The sequence below is a fragment of the Mytilus edulis genome, chromosome 3, assembly GCF_963676685.1.
Source record: "Mytilus edulis chromosome 3, xbMytEdul2.2, whole genome shotgun sequence".
NCBI lineage: Eukaryota > Metazoa > Mollusca > Bivalvia > Mytilida > Mytilidae > Mytilus > Mytilus edulis.
In genome coordinates, this window is record NC_092346.1 from 5,711,708 (window position 1) to 5,733,784 (window position 22,077).

At 31.5% G+C, this 22,077-nt stretch overlaps 1 protein-coding gene across 2 annotated transcripts in view; it reads right to left on the reverse strand.

Moving 5' to 3' along the window:
• Positions 1–1,489: 1,489 nt before the first annotated feature.
• The window catches only part of LOC139515686 (xanthine dehydrogenase/oxidase-like), a 65,257-nt gene continuing 44,669 nt past the window's right edge, over positions 1,490–22,077 (reverse strand). The window contains exons 25-35 of one of the 2 annotated variants that reach the window (XM_071305338.1): positions 19,205–19,350; positions 18,330–18,426; positions 17,554–17,649; positions 16,543–16,671; positions 16,117–16,191; positions 14,224–14,276; positions 13,331–13,448; positions 6,723–6,809; positions 6,215–6,382; positions 5,234–5,401; positions 1,490–4,449 (exon numbers count right to left, since the gene is read on the reverse strand). In XM_071305338.1, coding sequence (XP_071161439.1) covers positions 4,399–4,449; positions 5,234–5,401; positions 6,215–6,382; positions 6,723–6,809; positions 13,331–13,448; positions 14,224–14,276; positions 16,117–16,191; positions 16,543–16,671; positions 17,554–17,649; positions 18,330–18,426; positions 19,205–19,350 — 1,188 coding nt within the window. In that variant the 3' untranslated portion in view covers positions 1,490–4,398. The remainder of the gene's footprint in view (positions 4,450–5,233; positions 5,402–6,214; positions 6,383–6,722; positions 6,810–13,330; positions 13,449–14,223; positions 14,277–16,116; positions 16,192–16,542; positions 16,672–17,553; positions 17,650–18,329; positions 18,427–19,204; positions 19,351–22,077) is intronic. The other variant, XM_071305339.1, reaches the window with a different exon arrangement.

Consider the following 22,077-nt stretch of genomic DNA (forward strand, 5'->3'; position numbering starts at 1 on the left):
TTATTTTGTTATGAGCCCAGAGACATAATTTAGTCATGTGACCGTGACGTCATCAACGTTTTTTCAAGGTTTTCTACGATTTAAAATGGAATTTAGAATTAAATTATAAGAAATGACTGTAATATTTTTTATGTTATTTTCTTCATAGACAGAAAAAATATTACAGTCATTCCTTAAATAATTTCAATAATAAATGCAGGCCATTATTTCTGAATTTACAACATATTGTTTGTGTATGAATGGTATATGATTGTGTAAGTAAATATTTATCCTTATTGCCTTATTTGTCTTAAATGTGATGATTATGATGTTATTGTTCAAATAATGAAATCCATTGTGAAAATTCTTGACTGTTGGTGAAATTAAAGATTTGCATGATGTATTGTCGTGAATAATCACAAACTTTCAGAACGATATTTTATGTATATTGCTGTTTTATATGTATTTTTAAATATGTTTTTAATTAATAGGTGATACAAAATTGATTTTGTTTAATTACATCCACATCTAGGCAATCATTTCTTAATCTGAGATTCTCCTAGTCATGAAATTCCAAATATCTAATGTCAGCTAATCGAGAGAATTAAATTGAAAAAAGGGTATTGATTTTATAGTTAATGATCGAAAAGTGGATTTTTTTATTCCTCACTTAAGGGCATTATGTTTTTCAGTCTATGCATCCCTTTCTTCATTCCTTGGTTTGTCAGTCTGTCCTGCTTCTTGTTAAAGTGGTTTTTGATGAAATTGAAGTCCAATCAACTTGAAACATAGTACACATGTTTTCTATGATATGATCTTTCTGGTTTCAATGCCAAATTAGAGTGTTGAACCCCATTTCACGGTCCAGTTAACATAGAAAATGATAGTACGAGTTGGGGATCCATTCATTTTAAACACATTCTTGTTTTAATTTGTGTTTACTACAGGAAAATGAAATGCATTTAACGGTAATCATAGTTTTAAAAAGGTGTTCTGCAGACATAATGACAGCAGTTAAGACTTTAACTGTCTTAGCATATGTTTTTAACATGTAGTGAAGTAAAAAATGTTTATGCTTAATTTCGATTTAATTTTTTTTGTTACATAAAAGGATTTTTTGATTGGATTGGATTCTGTTAAGATCTTTTATGTGACATTTGTTGGTTTTTTTCTACTACTAATACAGGTACTTGTGGAGTATATTTGTGTCATTTTGTGACCATTTGTTATGTGGGATTTCTACTTATAAATTGTTGTTACCTTGAATAATATATATTTAAATTTGTACATGGTTTTGTGTACATTTATTTATTAAAGAAACAAATATTTAAACTGTGTTTGTGTAATGTATTTCTTTTGACTGGCCTATAATCTAGATACAACCGAAGTCATTGAAGTCATGTTTGATACGACAGTCCTATAATCTAGATACAACAGAAGTAGTTGAAGTCATGTTTGATAGCACTGAACCCTCCCCATAACCAGGGACAAAAGTCAAAACAGCACAATATTAAAGCATTGATCAATTTTTTATTCCTAAATACATAGTAAGCATAACAAACAAACAAATCATATATATGCAAGCAATACATCAGTATATATCAATCAATCTCAAAACAAGGTACATATATACTTCACCATAGTCTAGACAAAACTTGATTGTAGTACCCGCATATATATTCAACTTTGACCTTTGTGTATATTAAAGCTATCAAAAATAAATATTTTTCGTTTAAAGCTATACTCATTTACTGAATTCTTTCTAAGGGGGTAACTGATAAAACATAGGTATCAACCCTATAAATATAATGGAACAGTCCAAGAACTATCTCCTGAGATTTTGGAATAACCCAAAAGACCAAATATCTTTAAGTGAGTTTAAAAATTTGCCCATTTATAAAACTTTCTCTCTTTAAACATTTATGACAAATCTTTGTTTGAATGTACAAAAGATGAATGGCATTCAACCTAGTATTAGTTTTTATATCAAAATTTGTCAGGGGTGTCTAATAATTTGTTTTTAATGACAAACTTATCAAATTTTGGATTTTGTTCAAAGGTTATAATTAAAGCTTATTACAGAGAATTAGTTATCCTGCAAAAATAAAATAGAGTAACACAAATAACAATGTTACATGTGAGTGTAAATAGATAGAACTGCAAAAAGAAAAGTCAACACTATATAGATATAAATACTCCTGCTTAATATCTTTCAGCATATACATTAGCATCATATTTATTTTTTAAATTCATCTACAAAAACCAAGGAAACAAAACTAAACTTAGTTTGATAGCAATGGATCAATCCCAAACTTCACACTTTAATTGAATTATGTCTGCGCAGCTGAAAATACCACAGTTAGAGGTCAGTCAACATTTTAAATGTTACATCACACTTCAGACAAATTGAATGCTTGCAGTCAATTAAGGTGGTACCTAACACTACAGGGAGATAACTCTGTAAAATCAGCTAAACGTTTTAATTACATTGTGATGTTAAGGGAATATTAAGCTTCTCAATGATCAAAATTGGTGTTTGTCAAATTGCTATATAACCAGTAATTTTTCTGACAAAATGGTTGGTTCAAATTTTTATTTTTTTTTATATTTTTGTTAAAGTGTCAAAGTAAATACTTTGACAAAATTTTATAAAAATTAAACGAGCCAAATTAATTTTAGTGAAAGTGTTGGGTACCACCTTAAGATTTGTTAAGTTTACGTTTTGGCTGTTCTATAGTTGTTTTGTACAGTACACATCTGTATCATACTGAATAATCTGAAAACCTAATGAACAGTACTCAATTGACTTCAAGCTAATTGTTTGAACAATACTGAATTTACTGCAGTGGTTAAGTCTGAAAATTGACTGAATATGACTGAAGAATTTATTGCTCAGATTTTCAGATGATGTCAAATTCAAAATGACCATTTAAGACTAACATTTGTTTGCTAGTTTAAGAATATGTAATACAACTTCAAGCATAGTTTATTTATTTTTCTATGTATATCAGGCTATATATATGTACACCCTGATTAAAAATATCATTGAAAAAGAAATAACTGATTACAGACAAGTTAGTGTGATTATAATTTTTGCCAGTCCTTTCAAAAACAAAAAGACAACAGAAAAACTATGGTAATTGAAGAAAAAATTATAAATAATAATTGACAATACAAAATTTGTTCAATTTGACTAGAATTATGATTGACTACTATTTTGATCTTTTAAGGATAAAACACTTTCAATGATATTTTTAAACATGGTGTAAAATGCTGTTAGCTAAACTTATAACTTATCCTGGTAAAACACATTTCCAGTAAAATATATAAATTAATTAAACAGACTAGAAAAACATAGTAGACGGATTAATTGTTTCATATCTATATGATGAATTGGTCAGCAAATATAATTTAGGACAGAATGGTCATAACTGTAAAATAGTCATTTAAAGGGTGATTTGTACTTTTTGCAAACCTTTTACACATTTAAAATTTTGACTTCATGCCTTAAATTCAGAATTTTATCAAATCTCGACTGGTGACATAGAGCCTGATTGACGGACTCTAAAAAACACTTGAAGGGTCTCCAATAACTATATTTATATGCTCATGATTATCATCTTTCAAAAACATTGAGAAAGATCAAAACAAATGCATAAATTGGTCCCTGAAAACTGGAGAATTATAATAAATAATATTATCAATTAATACAATTCTTAATCAAAATAACTGTCTATATAAATACTATTTCAGCTTAATCCCAACACATAACATTTAAAATATATATCGCTAGCTGTATTCTAATGCCCTTACTGTGAAAAATGTTTCACCATACAGTATCCACATTCATAAAAAGAATTACATCTGATATATAACAAACTAGAATAGATCTGTAATACCATCTTAAAAACTAAAAAAATCAACTTGATATTAACAGTCTTAACAGAAAAAAAATATTGGTTTCAGAATGACAAACATTGTTTTTACTCAGTTTATGTCCCATTCTGATGAGTGGCTTGGGCATTAACAAAAAATCATTTAAATTCTTCAAGAAGAATAATTATTTTCATTTAAAAACACTAAAATTCAGCATTTCTTCTATCATACAAAGATTACAGGTTAACAACCTTAAAATAATAACTTGAAAAACTTTAATAATAAAATACAGTTGTAAAATTTTATGCATCTTTGATTCACAAAGAAGTCCACAGTATTAAAACCAACTGATTGAAGTCATTACGGATTCATAAATTATGATATATAATGAGTCAGTAATCCATCAATTTGTAGTAATTTGAAATCCAAAAACATGGTTTATTATGAGTTCACAGTTATCCACCAATCATCAGTTATCATAGATTCACAAACCAGCAGTCAACATTGATTCACAAACCAAGGTTATCCACCAATCAGCAGTCTTCAAAGATTCACAAACCATGGTTTATAACTCCCTTCTTCAGGTTCAGGAAACTGTAAATATTAAAAAAAATTGTAATGAATGCACAGAAATGACTTGCATACTTACTGTAAATGCATTATTAAGGAGCATAGTAAAGTCTGCATACCAAATCCTTTCAAGCAAGATCATTACTATTATTATACCACATCTATGGTTATTTTCAAATTTTTGGCCAAAAAAGGTCTGACAGTTAATATTTACTGTATTCCTCATTGCATTTCACAGTTTTGTATAAACAAAGGATGAAATATTTGTGTAAGGTAAATTTTAAGGTTAAAGGCTCACAACAAACAAAGTGAAAAATATTTTAAATACATATCTTATAACCATTTACTTAGAACAATCTTGGGTAAAGCTGACATTTCACAAACACCGATAAATCTTTGCAATTAGTTTGCGGATTGTCATACGGTGGATTCATTTTTTGGTGAGTACCAATTTTTGTGGATTAAGGAATACATATTACATATTCATAATTATCTTATTTCCTGGTTTTGTCAAAATTTGCCTACAAGCCTATAGAAAATTTGTTTTTCAATAAACATTAAATTTTGTGGTTCACCTATACCAACAAAAGCCACAAAATTTGGTTCCTTCTTTTGGTATGTATAGTGCGCATTTGTGTATAGTGCGCACTCCCTTTATGGTCCAAGAAACGAGAGAAAAAAAGTTTATTGGTAGTATAATACTCTAGACATTTTCCAAAAAGTTACAGCTCCAAAATCGGCAAACAGGAAGTTTATCGGTTATCGGTATCTAACAAATAATAATGAATCCACAGTAATTAACCTGTACCTGTTCTGTGAATTGATCTTTACAAGCCATTCGGATCCTCTCTGCAGTAGCAGGGCTATGAAGGGTAAAGTTAATGTCTTGTTTAGAATCAACTCTAGCTGATCTAATAGCATCTTTGACAGCAAAAAATACTGCTGCTGATAAAAATAAGGGTGGTTCTCCAATAGCCTGTAAAAAATAAAGAATTTGACATAAATATATACTTCATTAAATAAAGAATTTTAGAAACATAATTATAATGTCTATGATATTTCAATGTTTACAGATTTGTTTGTTATGTTGTATCTATTTTCACAGATACAGCTAAAAATTGTACACAGTCCCTTTCCCTCTATTTAAGGATCCTCTTATTTGGAAATGTTGATTGTTGGGGGGAAAAAATGCAATAGCAAGAAATATCTAATTGCACAATATTGCGCAATAGCAAGAAATTTTCAATTGCACAGTTTTGCACAATAGCAAGAAATATTCAATTACACAGTATTGTTCCGTTTTCAAATTGGTCTACATTAAGGTCCAAAGGGTCAAAAATTAAACTGAATTGGATTTCAACAAAAATTGAATATATGGGGTTCTTCAATATGCTGAATCTAACCATATATTTAGATTTCTGATATTGGACCATAATAGGTAAATGTCCAATTTAAATTTTTTAAGTTCTAAGTTTAAGTTCTTAGACCACATTCATTCTGTGTCAGAAACCTATTTTGTGTCAACTATTTAATCACAATCAAAATTAAGAGCTGTATCAAGCTTAAATGTTGTGTCCATACTTGCCCCAACTGTTCAGGGTTCAACTTCTGCAGTCGTATAAAGCTGCACCCTGCAGAGCATCTGGTTCATATTTATACAAGGAAAGATCCAAGTTTGACATATTCTTTACTAATCATATTGGTTTTCATTTATATATAAAATTGAAAAAATAAATCGCTTGTAAAAGTTATTGGTTTACAGCATATATCTTGAAGTAGATTAACACACCTTGGAAGAATATACTGCCTTTTGATTGTGACTGCCTTTGAGTAGAGATACATTAAATTCTACTGGAATATCTCCAAAGCCTGGTATCTTGTAGTTCGATGGGCCTCGAGTAAACAGGAAACCATCAGGAGACATCTTCTGTTGTTCTAGTAACATCATACCATAGCCCTGTTCAAAAGTACCAGAAAAACATTGTCCTTTAGATAAACTTAGGTGTATATTGCAAGGCCATCGGTTATAAAACTTTATTTTGTACTCTGTGTACAAAATTTGTCCTTGAAACATCAAATCCAGTATTTTGATTGGTTAATTTTTCAGTCTTTTGTACTGTACAATAGTTGTTTTTTTCATTGTTGGGGTGTATATCCAAGATCTTTTAAAACATTTTGCTAAAAATAGTACTCTATTATTCTTGCTATTATTATGAAACAAAATATATCTTTCATTGAATGCTTTTAAAAAATTAAATAATTTATTATTATGAAACAAAATATGTTTGATGACAAACCTGCATGAAGCCTCCTTCAATCTGTCCTATATCTATAGCAGGGTTCAAACTACAACCAACATCCATAACGATATCGGTTCTTAATACCTACAACAAAAAATACAGAACTTTTTATCATTGTAAAACACATATGGTTTATCTCCCCTTCATTCTAATTATTTTTTTATGTCAACTTATACCCCCTTTGTGTTTATAATTGTAAATGTAACGCAGCTTCTAAACTCACATAAAATCTCTTTTATTTTATATGATGAAATTAAACAAATCAGTACTAGGTCCAGGCCATTCATTAGCAGGTGGTACCCAGTACTTTTACCCTTCTATGCTATTGACAAGTACCGCCTAAATGTAGGAATTTTTATATAAGATATTCATGGAATAAATTAAAAAGTACCACCTAGAAATGTGGAAAGTACCAGTCAACATGAAAGATAATAAAACCCCTGCTAGGATCCATGGAACCAGATTTTTTTTACACAATTTCTGTCATTTTGCAATGACTTAAAATTGGTGCCCTTTTTTCAAATTTCAGTTTGGTTAAGAACAAATAGCTTTCAGCTTAGGTCATGTCTGGCAAATATGACCTTTTCCAGACCCTTGCTATTATAGGTCTTTCTTGTTATGTTTGATGAGGCATGCTATTTGACTATAATGCCAAAGTTGATATTTCAGATAATTTATGTAAAATGTTATAAAATCTTCTATAGATTTGCTACAATGGTTATTTGACAGATATGACAGTACCTTTAATGTCCAATGTAATCTATATTCTATTAGTAGTTGTTATATTCCTTTCAGATTTGAATAATTTTTTTTAGCTGCTCTATTTAGCGTTCAACAAACTGCTGGTTCAAATTTCCTGGAAATTTTTATATTTCTATCAACAGGTCAAAGTAAATATTTCTTTCAGGGGGCTTGTGGGTCTAAATCAATTTTTTTTTAATATAGGATAGAATTGCTATATTTTTCTATAAACACACCTTATCTTATACTTAATAGAAAAATGAAATAAAACTAGAGGCTCTAAAGAGCCTGTGTCGCTCACCTTGGTCTTGTGCAAATTAAACAATGGACACGGATAAATTCATGACATAATTGTGTTTTGGTGATAGTGATGTGTTTGTAGATCTTACTTTACTGAACATTCTTGTTGCTACAATTATCTTTATCTATAATGAACTTGGCCCAGTAATTACAGTGGAAAATATTTTCTAAAAATTTACAAAAATTTATGAAAAATGTTAAAAATTAACTATAAAGGGCAATAACTCCTTAAAGGGTCAATTGACTATTTTGGTCATGTAAACTTATTTATAGATCTTATTTTGCTGAACGTTATTGCTGTACACAGTTTATCTCTATCTATAATAATATTCAAGATAATAACAAAAAACGGCAAAATTTCCTTAAAATTACCAATTCAGGACAGTAACCTAACAACGGGTTGTCCGATCCATGTGAAAACATCAGGGCAGATAGATCTTGACCTGATAAACAATTAAACCCTGTCACATTTTCTCTTAATGCTTCGGTTTTTGAGTTATAAGCCAAAAACTGCATTTTACCTCTATGTTCTATTATTAGCCGAGGCAGCCATTTTGGTTGATTGGCCAGGTCACGCCACACATTTTTTAAATAAAGTACCCAAATGATGCTTGTGGCCAAGTTTAGTTTAATTTGGCCCAGAAGTTTCAGAGGAGAAGATTTTTGTAAAAGATTACTAAGATTTACGAAAAAATGGTTAAAAATTGACTATAAAGGGCAATAACTCCTTCAGGGGTCAACTGACCATTTTGGTCATGCTGACTTATTTGTAAATCTTACTTTGCTGAACATTATTGCTGTTTACAGTTTATCTCTATCTATAATAATATTCAAGATAATAACCAAAAACAGCAAAATTTCCTTAAAATTACCAATTCAGGGGCAGCAACCCAATAACGGGTTGTCGGATTCATCTGAAAATTTCAGGACAGATAGATCTTGACCTCATAAACAATTTTACCCCATGTCAGATTTGCTCTAAATGCTTTGGTTTTTGAGTTATAAGCCAAAAACTGCATTTTACCCCTATGTTCTATTTTTAGCCATGGCGGCCATCTTGGTTGGTTGGCCGGGTCACGCCACACATTTTTTAAACTAGATACCCCAATGATGATTGTGGCCAAGTTTGGTTTAATTTGGCTCAGTAGTTTCAGAGGAGAAGATTTTTGTAAAAGTTAACGACGACGGACGACGACGACGGACGACAAGTGATGGGAAAAGCTCACTTGGCCCGTGGGGCCAGGTGAGCTAAAAATGGGGTCACTGTTCATTTAAGCTCACAATCTGCCTCCGAAAGAAGCATACATTTTTGTTAATGTCCATTTTTCAGTTGAACTAATAGGAGAAATAGAAGTAATATCGAAATAAAAAAATAACCTTATTACCGAAATCGCTTAAATTTTACAATTATTTAGTTTATGTACAGCTTATTTGAAAACATTAAAAAACTAGAGGCTCTAAAGAGCCTGTGTCGCTCACCTTGGTCAATGTGAATATTAAACAATGGACACAGATGGATTCATGACAAAATTGTGTTTTGGTGATGGTGATGTGTTTGTAGATCTTACTTTACTAAACATTCTTGCTGCTTACAATTATCTCTATCTATAACAGTACTTTCTGTGGAAAATGTTATTGAAAATCTTCAAATTTTAAGAAAATTGTTAAAAATTGACTATGAAGGGCAATAACTCCTTAGGGGGTCAATTGACTATTTTGGTCATAGTGACTTATTTTAAGTTCTTACTTTGCTGTACATTATTGCTGTTTACAGTTTATCTCTATCTATAATAATATTCAAGATAACAAAAAAAAACAGCAAAATTTCCTCAAAATTACCAATTCAGGGGCAGCAATCTAACAACCGATTATCCAATTCATCTGAAAATTCCAGGGCAGATAGATCGTGACCTGATCAACAATTTTACTTCTTGTCAGATTTGCTCTTAATGCTTTGGTTTTTGAGTTATAAGCCAAAAACTGCATTTTACCCCTATGTTTTATTTTTAGCCATGGCGGCCATCTTGGTTGGTTGGCCGGGTCACGGGACACATTTTTTAAACTAGATACGCCAATGATGATTATGGCCAAGTTTGGTTAAATTTGGCCCAGTAGTTTCAGAGAAGAAGATTTTTTTTAAAGATTACTAAGATTTACGAAAAATTGTTAAAAATTGACTATAAAGGGCAATAACTCCTAAAGTGGTCAACTGACCATTTTGTTCATGTTGACTTATTTGTAGATCTTACTTTGCTGAACATTATTGCTGTTTACAGTTTATCTCTATCTATAATAATATTCAAGATAATAACCAAAAACAGCAAAACTTCCTTAAAATTTTCAATTCAGGGGCAGCAACCCAACAACGGGTTGTCCGATCCATGTGAAAACATCAGGGCAGATAGATCTTGACCTGATAAACAATTAAACCCTGTCACATTTTCTCTTAATGCTTCGGTTTTTGAGTTATAAGCCAAAAACTGCATTTTACCTCTATGTTCTATTATTAGCGGAGGCAGCCATTTTGGTTGATTGGCCAGGTCACGCCACACATTTTTTAAATAAAGTACCCAAATGATGCTTGTGGCCAAGTTTAGTTTAATTTGGCCCAGAAGTTTCAGAGGAGAAGATTTTTGTAAAAGATTACTAAGATTTACGAAAAAATGGTTAAAAATTGACTATAAAGGGCAATAACTCCTTCAGGGGTCAACTGACCATTTTGGTCATGCTGACTTATTTGTAAATCTTACTTTGCTGAACATTATTGCTGTTTACAGTTTATCTCTATCTATAATAATATTCAAGATAATAACCAAAAACAGCAAAATTTCCTTAAAATTACCAATTCAGGGGCAGCAACCCAATAACGGGTTGTCGGATTCATCTGAAAATTTCAGGACAGATAGATCTTGACCTCATAAACAATTTTACCCCTGTCAGATTTGCTCTAAATGCTTTGGTTTTTGAGTTATAAGCCAAAAACTGCATTTTACCCCTATGTTCTATTTTTAGCCATGGCGGCCATCTTGGTTGGTTGGCCGGGTCACGCCACACATTTTTTAAACTAGATACCCCAATGATGATTGTGGCCAAGTTTGGTTTAATTTGGCCCAGTAGTTTCAGAGGAGAAGATTTTTGTAAAAGTTAACGACGACGGACGACGACGACGGACGACAAGTGATGGGAAAAGCTCACTTGGCCCGTGGGGCCAGGTGAGCTAAAAATGGGGTCACTGTTCATTTAAGCTCACAATCTGCCTCCGAAAGAAGCATACATTTTTGTTAATGTCCATTTTTCAGTTGAACTAATAGGAGAAATAGAAGTAATATCGAAATAAAAAAATAACCTTATTACCGAAATCGCTTAAATTTTACAATTATTTAGTTTATGTACAGCTTATTTGAAAACATTAAAAAACTAGAGGCTCTAAAGAGCCTGTGTCGCTCACCTTGGTCAATGTGAATATTAAACAATGGACACAGATGGATTCATGACAAAATTGTGTTTTCGGTGATGGTGATGTGTTTGTAGATCTTACTTTACTAAACATTCTTGCTGCTTACAATTATCTCTATCTATAACAGTACTTTCTGTGGAAAATGTTATTGAAAATCTTCAAATTTTAAGAAAATTGTTAAAAATTGACTATGAAGGGCAATAACTCCTTAGGGGGTCAATTGACTATTTTGGTCATAGTGACTTATTTTAAGTTCTTACTTTGCTGTACATTATTGCTGTTTACAGTTTATCTCTATCTATAATAATATTCAAGATAACAAAAAAAAACAGCAAAATTTCCTCAAAATTACCAATTCAGGGGCAGCAATCTAACAACCGATTATCCAATTCATCTGAAAATTCCAGGGCAGATAGATCGTGACCTGATCAACAATTTTACTTCTTGTCAGATTTGCTCTTAATGCTTTGGTTTTTGAGTTATAAGCCAAAAACTGCATTTTACCCCTATGTTTTATTTTTAGCCATGGCGGCCATCTTGGTTGGTTGGCCGGGTCACGGGACACATTTTTTAAACTAGATACGCCAATGATGATTATGGCCAAGTTTGGTTAAATTTGGCCCAGTAGTTTCAGAGAAGAAGATTTTTTTTAAAGATTACTAAGATTTACGAAAAATTGTTAAAAATTGACTATAAAGGGCAATAACTCCTAAAGTGGTCAACTGACCATTTTGTTCATGTTGACTTATTTGTAGATCTTACTTTGCTGAACATTATTGCTGTTTACAGTTTATCTCTATCTATAATAATATTCAAGATAATAACCAAAAACAGCAAAACTTCCTTAAAATTTTCAATTCAGGGGCAGCAACCCAACAACGAGTTGTTCGATTCATCTGAAAATTTCAGGGCAGATAGATCTTGACCTGATGAACAATTTTACTACAGATCAGATTTGCTCTAAATGCTCTATTTTTGAGTTATAAGCCAAAAACTGCATTTTACCCCTATGTTCTATTTTTAGCCATGGCGGCCATCTTGGTTGGTTGGACGGGTCACGCCACACATTTTTTAAACTAAATACCCCAATGATGATTGTGGCCAAGTTTGGATTAATTTGTCCCAGTAGTTTCAGAGGAGAAGATTTTTGTAAAAGATAACTAAGATTTACGAAAAATGGTTAAAAATGGACTAAAAAGGGCAATAACTCCTAAAGGGGTCAACTGACCATTTCGGTCCCGTTGACTTATTTGTAGATCTTACTTTGCTGAACATTATTACTGTTAACAGTTTATCTCTATCTATAATAATATTCAAGATAATAACCAAAAACAGCAAAATTTCCTTAAAATATCAATTCAGGGGCAGCAACCCAACAACGGGTTGTCCGATACATCTGAAAATTTCAGGGCAGATAGATCTTGACCTGATAAACAAGTTAACCCCCATGTCAGATTTGCTCTAAATGCTTTGGTTTTTGAGTTATAACCCAAAAACTGCATTTTACCCCTATGTTCTATTTTTAGCCATGGCGGCCATCTTGGTTGGTTGGCCGGGTCACGCCACACATTTTTTAAACTAGATACCCCAATGATGATTGTGGCCAAGTTTGGTTTAATTTAGCCCTGTAGTTTCAGAGGAGAAGATTTTTGTAAAAGTTAACGACGACGGACAACGCCGGACGACGACGACGCCGGACGCCGGACGCAAAGTGATGGGAAAAGCTCACTTGGCCCTTTGGGCCAGGTGAGCTAAAAATATAGGTCACCGATGAGATAAAAAAGATATTTCAATTTTAATGCCAAAAAATTGCATTTTTGCACCAAAGGGAGATAATTTGGACCTTTTTTCAATGATATAAACATTTTAAAAGTGATCTGGGGCCAAACCAATTGATTTTGTTGGTTGATTTTTGTACCATATCATAACGTTATAATTATTAATGTAATAAATATAATTTGTAATGAAAAGAAAAATGTTTAATTTTTTGCTGAAATTTTTGTACCCGTGAGCCTCCTTAAGTTTTTTGAAGGAGAGAAAATCTATTTTATTCAAAGTGTTTAGTACCTCCTTAAAACAAACAGAAAATAATTTATATAACTCTTACCTGGTGGTCTCCAGTTAAACAATCAATTTCCACCTCTGAACAGCCGGCACCAAAAGTGAAATAATTAAATGGTCGTCCTTCCTGTTTCTCAAAATCAAATCCTGTTATACCAGGTGTTCTGTGAACAAAATTAAAATATATACTCAAAATGGAGAACCCCATAACACAATTAAAATATATACTCAAAATAGAGAACCCCATAACAAAATTAAAATATATACTCAAAATGGAGAACCCCATAACACAATTAAAATATATACTCAAAATGGAGAACCCCATAACACAATTAAAATATATACTCAAAATGGAGAACCCCATAACACAATTAAAATATATACTCAAAATGGAGAACCCCATAACAAAATTAAAATATATACTCAAAATGGAGAACCCCATAACACAATTAAAATATATACTCAAAATGGAGAACCCCATAACAAAATTAAAATGTATACTCAAAATGGAGAACCCCATAACAAAATTAAAATATATACTCAAAATGGAGAACCCCATAACAAAATTAAAATATATACTCAAAATGGAGAACCCCATAACAAAATTAAAATATATACTCAAAATGGAGAACCCCATAACAAAATTAAAATATATACTCAAAATGGAGAACCCCATAACAAAATTAAAATATATACTCAAAATGGAGAACCCCATAACAAAATTTCTTGAACGAAACCTACTTATTACACAAAACTGGATTTCCCATGCATAATCTATACAAAATTTGAAAAATTATGACAAAAATTTTTAACATTTCACTAGCTTGCATGTCTATTTATCAACTTGAACTTTTTTCACAATCTTGAAACCAATGAACCTACTGTTGAAGACCAAACATGGTCCTTACTGAACTTACAACTTTATATATATACACTTACTTATAAAATCCTGTAGATGATAAGCTCACTCTGTCAAAGTAGGCTGAATTAACCTGGAAAATAAATAAATATCTGTTTAGAAAACTACTAATATAAAAAAAATACAGGTAAAAATAAGCTATTCCAAAACTGATTAAAGAAGTGTACACAAAAAACATTAATATAGAAATCTTAACATTGAGCAATTTGAAAATTTGGGTTAACTCATGATATTCGAAAATTGTGTTGCTCATGCCAAGGGAAATAACTCCGGGTAAAACTTAATCTAGGTTTTAATCTGATTGTTTTGATATCACAAGTCTATAGTTAGTTATTTCTAAAAACCTGGACAGAATAAGAACATGAAGAAGGGAACTTACACAATACAGTAATACATCTTACCCAATCTTCCCAGGTTCCTTTAGGGTTGGCATTGAACTTACACAATACAGTAATACATCTTACCCAATCTTCCCAGGTTCCTTTAGGGTTGGCAGTGAACTTACACAATACAGTAATACATCTTACCCAATCTTCCCAGGTTCCTTTAGGGTTGGCAGTGAACTTACACAATACAGTAATACATCTTACCCAATCTTCCCAGGTTCCTTTAGGGTTGGCATTGAACTTACACAATACAATAATACATCTTACCCAATCTTCCCAGGTTCCTTTAGGGTTGGCAGTGAACTTACACAATACAGTAATACATCTTACCCAATCTTCCCAGGTTCCTTTAGGGTTGGCATTGAACTTACACAATACAGTAATACATCTTACCCAATCTTCCCAGGTTACTATAGGGTTGGCATTGAACTTACACAATACAGTAATACATCTTACCCAATCTTCCCAGGTTCATTTAGGGTTGGCAGTGAACTTACACAATACAGTAATACATCTTACCCAATCTTCCCATGTTCCTTTAGGGTTGGCATTGAACTTACACACTACAGTAATACATCTTACCCAATCTTCCCAGGTTCCTTTAGGGTTGGCAGTGAACTTACACAATACAGTAATACATCTTACCCAATCTTCCCAGGTTCCTTTAGGGTTGGCAGTGAACTTACACAATACAGTGATACATCTTACCCAATCTTCCCAGGTTCCTTTAGGGTTGGCATTGAACTTACACACTACAGTAATACATCTTACCCAATCTTCCCAGGTTCCTTTAGGGTTGGCAGTGAACTTACACAATACAATAATACATCTTACCCAATCTTCCCAGGTTCCTTTAGGGTTGGCAGTGAACTTACACAATACAATAATACATCTTACCCAATCTTCCCAGGTTCCTTTAGGGTTGGCAGTGAACTTACACAATACAATAATACATCTTACCCAATCTTCCCAGGTTCCTTTAGGGTTGGCAGTGAACTTACACAATACAATAATACATCTTACCCAATCTTCCCAGGTTCCTTTAGGGTTGGCAGTGAACTTACACAATACAATAATACATCTTACCCAATCTTCCCAGGTTCCTTTAGGGTTGGCAGTGAACTTACACAATACAATAATACATCTTACCCAATCTTCCCAGGTTCCTTTAGGGTTGGCAGTGAACTTACACAATACAGTAATACATCTTACCCAATCTTCCCAGGTTCCTTTAGGGTTGGCATTGAACTTACACAATACAGTAATACTTCTTACCCAATCTTCCCAGGTTCCTTTAGGGTTGGCAGTGAACTTACACAATACTGTAATACATCTTACCCAATCTTCCCAGGTTCCTTTAGGGTTGGCAGTGAACTTACACAATACAGTAATACATCTTACCCAATCTTCCCAGGTTCCTTTAGGGTTGGCAGTGAACTTACACAATACAGTAATACATCTTACCCAATCTTCCCAGGTTCCTTTAGGGTTGGCATTGAACTTACACACTACAGTAATACATCTTACCCAATCTTCCCAGGTTCCTTTAGGGTTGGCATTGATGTAGGGCTCTATTCTTTCTAAGATTGTCTGGCAGGCAACCTAAAATTATAAAATATTATTTAGTTATACTGCATTTTTACAAAATACTGCTTTACCTGCAATGACATTCAGCTATTATCATTATGAGTTCCATTTAGATTTGAAGAGAACATCCTGCCACAAGCCAGTAAATCTTTTCAATTAAGAAATTCACCGGGATTTAGTTGTTTGTCATTAAGCCTTATAATAAATCAGCCATTCAACAATTATCAAATCTATAGAGCTGTTTCTTTTTCCTTACCTTTGCAGCCATTTAACACTATCAAAGCTAAGACTTGTGTCCATTACACTTAAATCCTTTGCAGCCATTCCACAATGATCAGAGCTAGAGCTAGTTTTTGTTAGCCTTACCTTAACAGCCATTCCATTTAGATCAGAGCTAGCACTAGCAGCTGTGGCAGAAGTATTAGGAACAGTATTTGTACTAGTCTCACTGATGTGTATTTTTGTAGTTGGAATTTTCAGAACTCTACTAGCAACCTACAATATAAAGAAACGAAGATATTGTTAGAGCTATTATAATAGAATGTATGAGGGAGGGAAGGAAGGGACTTTAAAAATATCCATTCAACCAAGAACCATTTTTAAGATAATTCTGCATTTAAGAAATGACTGTAATATTTTTTCTGTTTATGAAGAAATAACATAAAAAATTTGGTGCACACTGCATAACGCGCGTAGCGGGTTATTTAACAGTGTGCACCACATTTTTTATGTTATTTCGAATAGACAGAAAAAATATTACAGTCATTACTTATAATTTAATTCTAAATTCCATTTTAAACCGTAGAAAACCATGAAAAACGTTGATGACATCACGGTCACATGACTAAATTATGTATATGGGCTCATAACAAAATAATGTCAGCCAATCAGAAGACGCGTTACATCCAAAATTAAATTATAATGGTGATAGACACATACTGAAAAAAGACCCATGTCTAACATTCAATAATTAAACTTCCCCTTCCTACCCCCACATACATTTTAATGGAATAGCTCTTTCATTGATTACTTAAGTTACATCTTTAAGCAATCAAAGACAATTACCCCATACAATTATTTAAAGTTTTATTTTGTAATTTTTTCTTTTGGCTATGGTGTTGTCTTTTATTTTTCAGCTGAAGGCTAACATTTGAATCCCCTTTTTATCTACTACTTTTCCATATATTTAATTGTTAACATGTATGTTAGATTATAAAATTATAAAGCAGCTTGTCAAGCATTTTAGTAAATTTTTGCTTTTAATTTTTGCATACCCCTTTCTTCCTTTCTCCCTCTTATCAAACCTAAAGGGATGATAAGAATGTGAAGACCTTGTCATATTTCTTTTCCTCAATGGAACTACCTTATAAAATATACCTGTATCATTTTAGTGTGAAGTCCTTGTCCCATTTCTACACCTCCATGAGTGACCAATACTGACCCATCTCTGTACACCATAACTAAAGCTCCTGCCTGTAACACAAAAAACAATAACTGTCCAAAACATTACAGAAATTTTCAGTTATTAAATTTTACCTACCACAATGTTCTTCCTATTGTTTAATTACAAATTAAAATATTAAAAAAAATAATTAAAAAATTATCAGAAATTTCAGTTAGATTGTCTTTACCTGAACAATTCAGTCATTATATTCTGCTGTTCTAAGATGGCTGCATTTGAGAGGGAAAAAATCAGACACGGAGTATGATTGAACTATTTGAGTAATGCTTGTCTTACAAAACTTTTCTATCTATATTCATTATTTTTGTAACAGCAAAAAACATGTTAGTCATCAAATAAACCAGAGGATTCATCTGACGAAATTTGTTTTTCTTTGTTCCGAGTTATACATGTAAATTGCATTATTATCTATCAAAACTTAGAAGAGATCTGTTTTCTCTGATTACAGTTTTATTTACAGTAAATTTTTTATTAATCTGATAATGTAACTTTACATTAATTGGATGTAAAACTCAAATATCTGTTTTACAAAGCAAATTTCAATAGTTTATATACATTAAATTTCTTCAAACATGGATGCAATTCATTTTAGTACTTAATATTTGTGCAACAGCAAAACATTAAATATAACATTAAGCATTTAATCTGATCTTTTAAACAAACCTGATTTAATCTGATCTTTTAAACACACCTGATTTAAACAAACCTGATTTAAGAAAGTAGCTGTAAAAGCAATACCAAATTTTGTAGGAATCATACAGATCCCTCTTTTCTTCCATCGGTTTTCACTGAAATGAGAGACAAAATAAGTCAGATCTTCCCAATGCATTTCTCTTAAAATCAATAATGATGCTAAAGTGACTAACTGGTTACTACCATAGCATAGTTGGACCAACAGTATACGTAGCAAGCCAATTCCCACTTCACTCCCATATTCCCAATAACTTTTGATCAATATATAATATACTGTATATATTCTGAGATTCTGGCATTACTTTTAATCTGTTTGACTTTTCATGATTTTTTTCAACCTCCCCTCAACTCTCATTTCCCTCCCCACTTCCATCCCTATGTTCCCCCTTCTTTTTCCTTTTCTTAGATATCCTCCTCCTACAACAGGAGGAGAACATAGAAAACAAGTAGCAAGTTTACAGCAAGATATCAATAATTCTTTTTAAAGTTAGTTTTTATCTATACAATTTAAAAATTCTAATATGATGTATATAAAGAAAAGAATCAGGAAATATAATGCAATAATTTAATTTTGGATGTAACGCGTCTTCTGATTGGCTGACGTTATTTTGTTTTGAGCCCATAGACATAATTTAGTCATGTGACCGTATGTCATCAACATTTTTTCATGGTTTTCTACGGTTTAAAATGAAATTTAAAATTAAATTATAAGAAATGACTGTAATATTTTTTCTGTCTATTCGAAATAACATAAAAAATGTGGTGCACAATGTTAAATAACCCGCTACGCGGGTTATTCAGTGTGCACCAAATTTTTTACGTTATTTCTTCATAGACAGAAAAAATATTACAGTCATTCCTTAAATAACTGACCTATTGAATATTTCCACATCTCTTTTTCTCTTTATAAATTCGCTCCTGTCTTTGCATTCCTCCCAACATTTTCTTACATTGCAGTCTTCCATTACCTGTCCAAAGTGCGTCAGATCTCCTTCGTTGTACATGTTTAGTTTACGAACCTGATAGTACAATAATTGATAATTATGTTAGAAGATTTCAAGTTATCTAATTAAGACTTAAATTAAGACTTAATTTATTTCAGATGTGGTTTTAAAATTTAATAACTTGATAGTGAAATAAATAACAAATATTTTAGAAAGTTTTCATGATTTACCTTTTCTAAAATAAAATAAAATATTATCGTAATTATTTTAATGTATCAGGTGGAAATTTGAAAAAAATATTCCAATTTCAAAAGTTATATAAAATTGGATTGATGGAATAAACAAAATGTTCTTGACTTTATTAATAAACTTAATATTTTTAAAATTAAATAATAATTGATCATTTCATATATACAATTATAATATTTTTCTATGCATTAATATATGATGGTTCCATGTAACATCATAGGACTACTTAAGAAATAATTCTGTCATGCTACACACTATGCTCATTTTAACATAGGTAGACATTATATTTGTCAATATTTTTATAATCAGCATATTTAGTGAGGTGTAAAATGTTGACAAATATAATTCCAACCCATGTTAAAATGAACATATAGCATGGCATGATACAATTGTTTTGATTCTAATAGGAAAGTTTAAAACTTTTATACTTTGAAAGGGATATATAATACATATTCGAAAGGCAACCATTTTATTTGACAAAGTTAAAACAATTTAGAAAATCAACCGTTTTTTGATAAAAAACGAATACTTACTTATAAAACTTACTTTTGGAATACATGTATTTCATTTAAAATCCTAGTAAGCAACACCAACACATATGTTCATTTTGATCTCCGGTGTTGTTTGAAATACAACTGAGTTTGAACTGACATTGTAATTTCAATTGTAACTTTAATCATATGCAGCCTATGTTTTATTGGAATTATAGAACATGGCTTTGTTTCCAAAGCCAAAAAAGAACATCATATTAAAATTCATGTTGTATAATAGAATGAGTATAATCTTAAAATATCATTGATAGTGAAGGGCTGTTATGTAAGGGAGCTACCATTTGATTTTTATGGGGGGGCTAGGATGAAAAATTTTGTCCTGCATTTTTTTTTAGCTGTAATCTCTGTCCTGCCTTTTTATTTTTTACTCTATTCGGTCCTGCCTTTTTTTTTACTAGTTTATCCTGACTTTTTTTACACAAATTGTCATCCTGCATTTTTTTTTTAACAAGTTTCTCATCCTGCCTTTTTTTTTTTACTCAAAACTCCTGTCCTGCCTATTTTTTTCAAATTTCATCCTAGCCCCCCCCATAAAAATCAAATGGTAGCTCCCTAATGTAAAGCAAGTGCAATATACCGTAATAAAATATATTCTTACCACTTGATTCCAATTATTGACTCTCTGTTACATGACAACTTTGAAAAAGTCAACCAATTATTTTCCAGAATACTAGTATTGTCAGGGAATAGAAGTTCCTTCATAATATAATTCTTTTTGGCAGCACAAATATTCGTTGCCTGTATTAGCAGAGTTTGAATTTGGTTTTAAAACTTTTGTAACTTTTTGAGTTTAGCATTTAAATAAACTGCATAAAATTTGTTGGATGGGATCTAAAGGAAGTCTCATTGGGGAGGGGGGGGGGGGGGGAGGTCTGATCCAGAATCCTGCTTACTGTTTTGTCAGATTCCTATATCCTGCTTATAATTGTAAAAACAACACTTGTAATTTTACGACACCAACCTGACTTTGTTTCCTGTTATCACTCACAATAATTTGACTTTCACATGTCACACTAATTTACCAAAAAAATTGGGAAATCAGGTGTCACGCTTAGACCCAATGAGACCAACTCTAAAGAATGTTCAACACACTGCACGTCATTGTTTCAACTTTCAAACGTGGTGATAAAACCTGGAAAGTATAGATATCAAGCTTGTACCATATTCTAAATCTTTACCAAACAAAATACCTACCCGACTTGGACAAAAATTTAGATAAGTAGCTACTTCATCTATGAATGTTTCTGCAACAACCATTCCCTGCGGTCCACCAAAACCTCTGAATGCAGTATTTGAGGGAATATTGGTCTTACATGTCCTGCCGACTGCTTTAAAATTGGCAATCTTATAGGCATTGTCTAAGTGAAACAAACCTCTGTCTAAAACCTTTGTCAAAAAGAATTGATATATGTTTGTATGAAGGATAGTTATGCAGAAAATTTTATAGGCATATTTTACTTCTATGGTTGACGTTCAATAGAAAATATAGATAACAGCTTTTGCTTTAAAAAACATTAAAAAAATAAATTAAAAAAATTTAAAATAAATAAAAATAAAAGAATAAGAATAAGAATAAGAATAAGAATAAAAAAATTTAAAATTAAAATTAAAATTAAAATTAAAATAAGAATAAGAATAAGAATAAGAATAAGAATAAAAATTAAAAAATTAAAAATTAAAATTAAAATTGAAATTAATTAAATCAAAATTAAAATCAAAATAATACAAAGAAAAAAAAAGCTCCTATACAAAAGATATACCAGTGAGGTAAATTATGCCTCTCCACTGTTAAAGTACTTGTTCTTGTAAACACCAGTTTTTCTTTCAAATTCAAGGTTTAATGGGAAAAAAAGACTCCTTTTATTTGTTGATGAATTGAGAATTTGGTGGTTTTAGTAGACACAATTTTTGCATTCACTATAAGAGTATTAGTGGAAATGTTTGATATTGAATTTTGGAGGAAACAGAACAGTAAAAGGTGCGTTTCTCACAAATAATAATT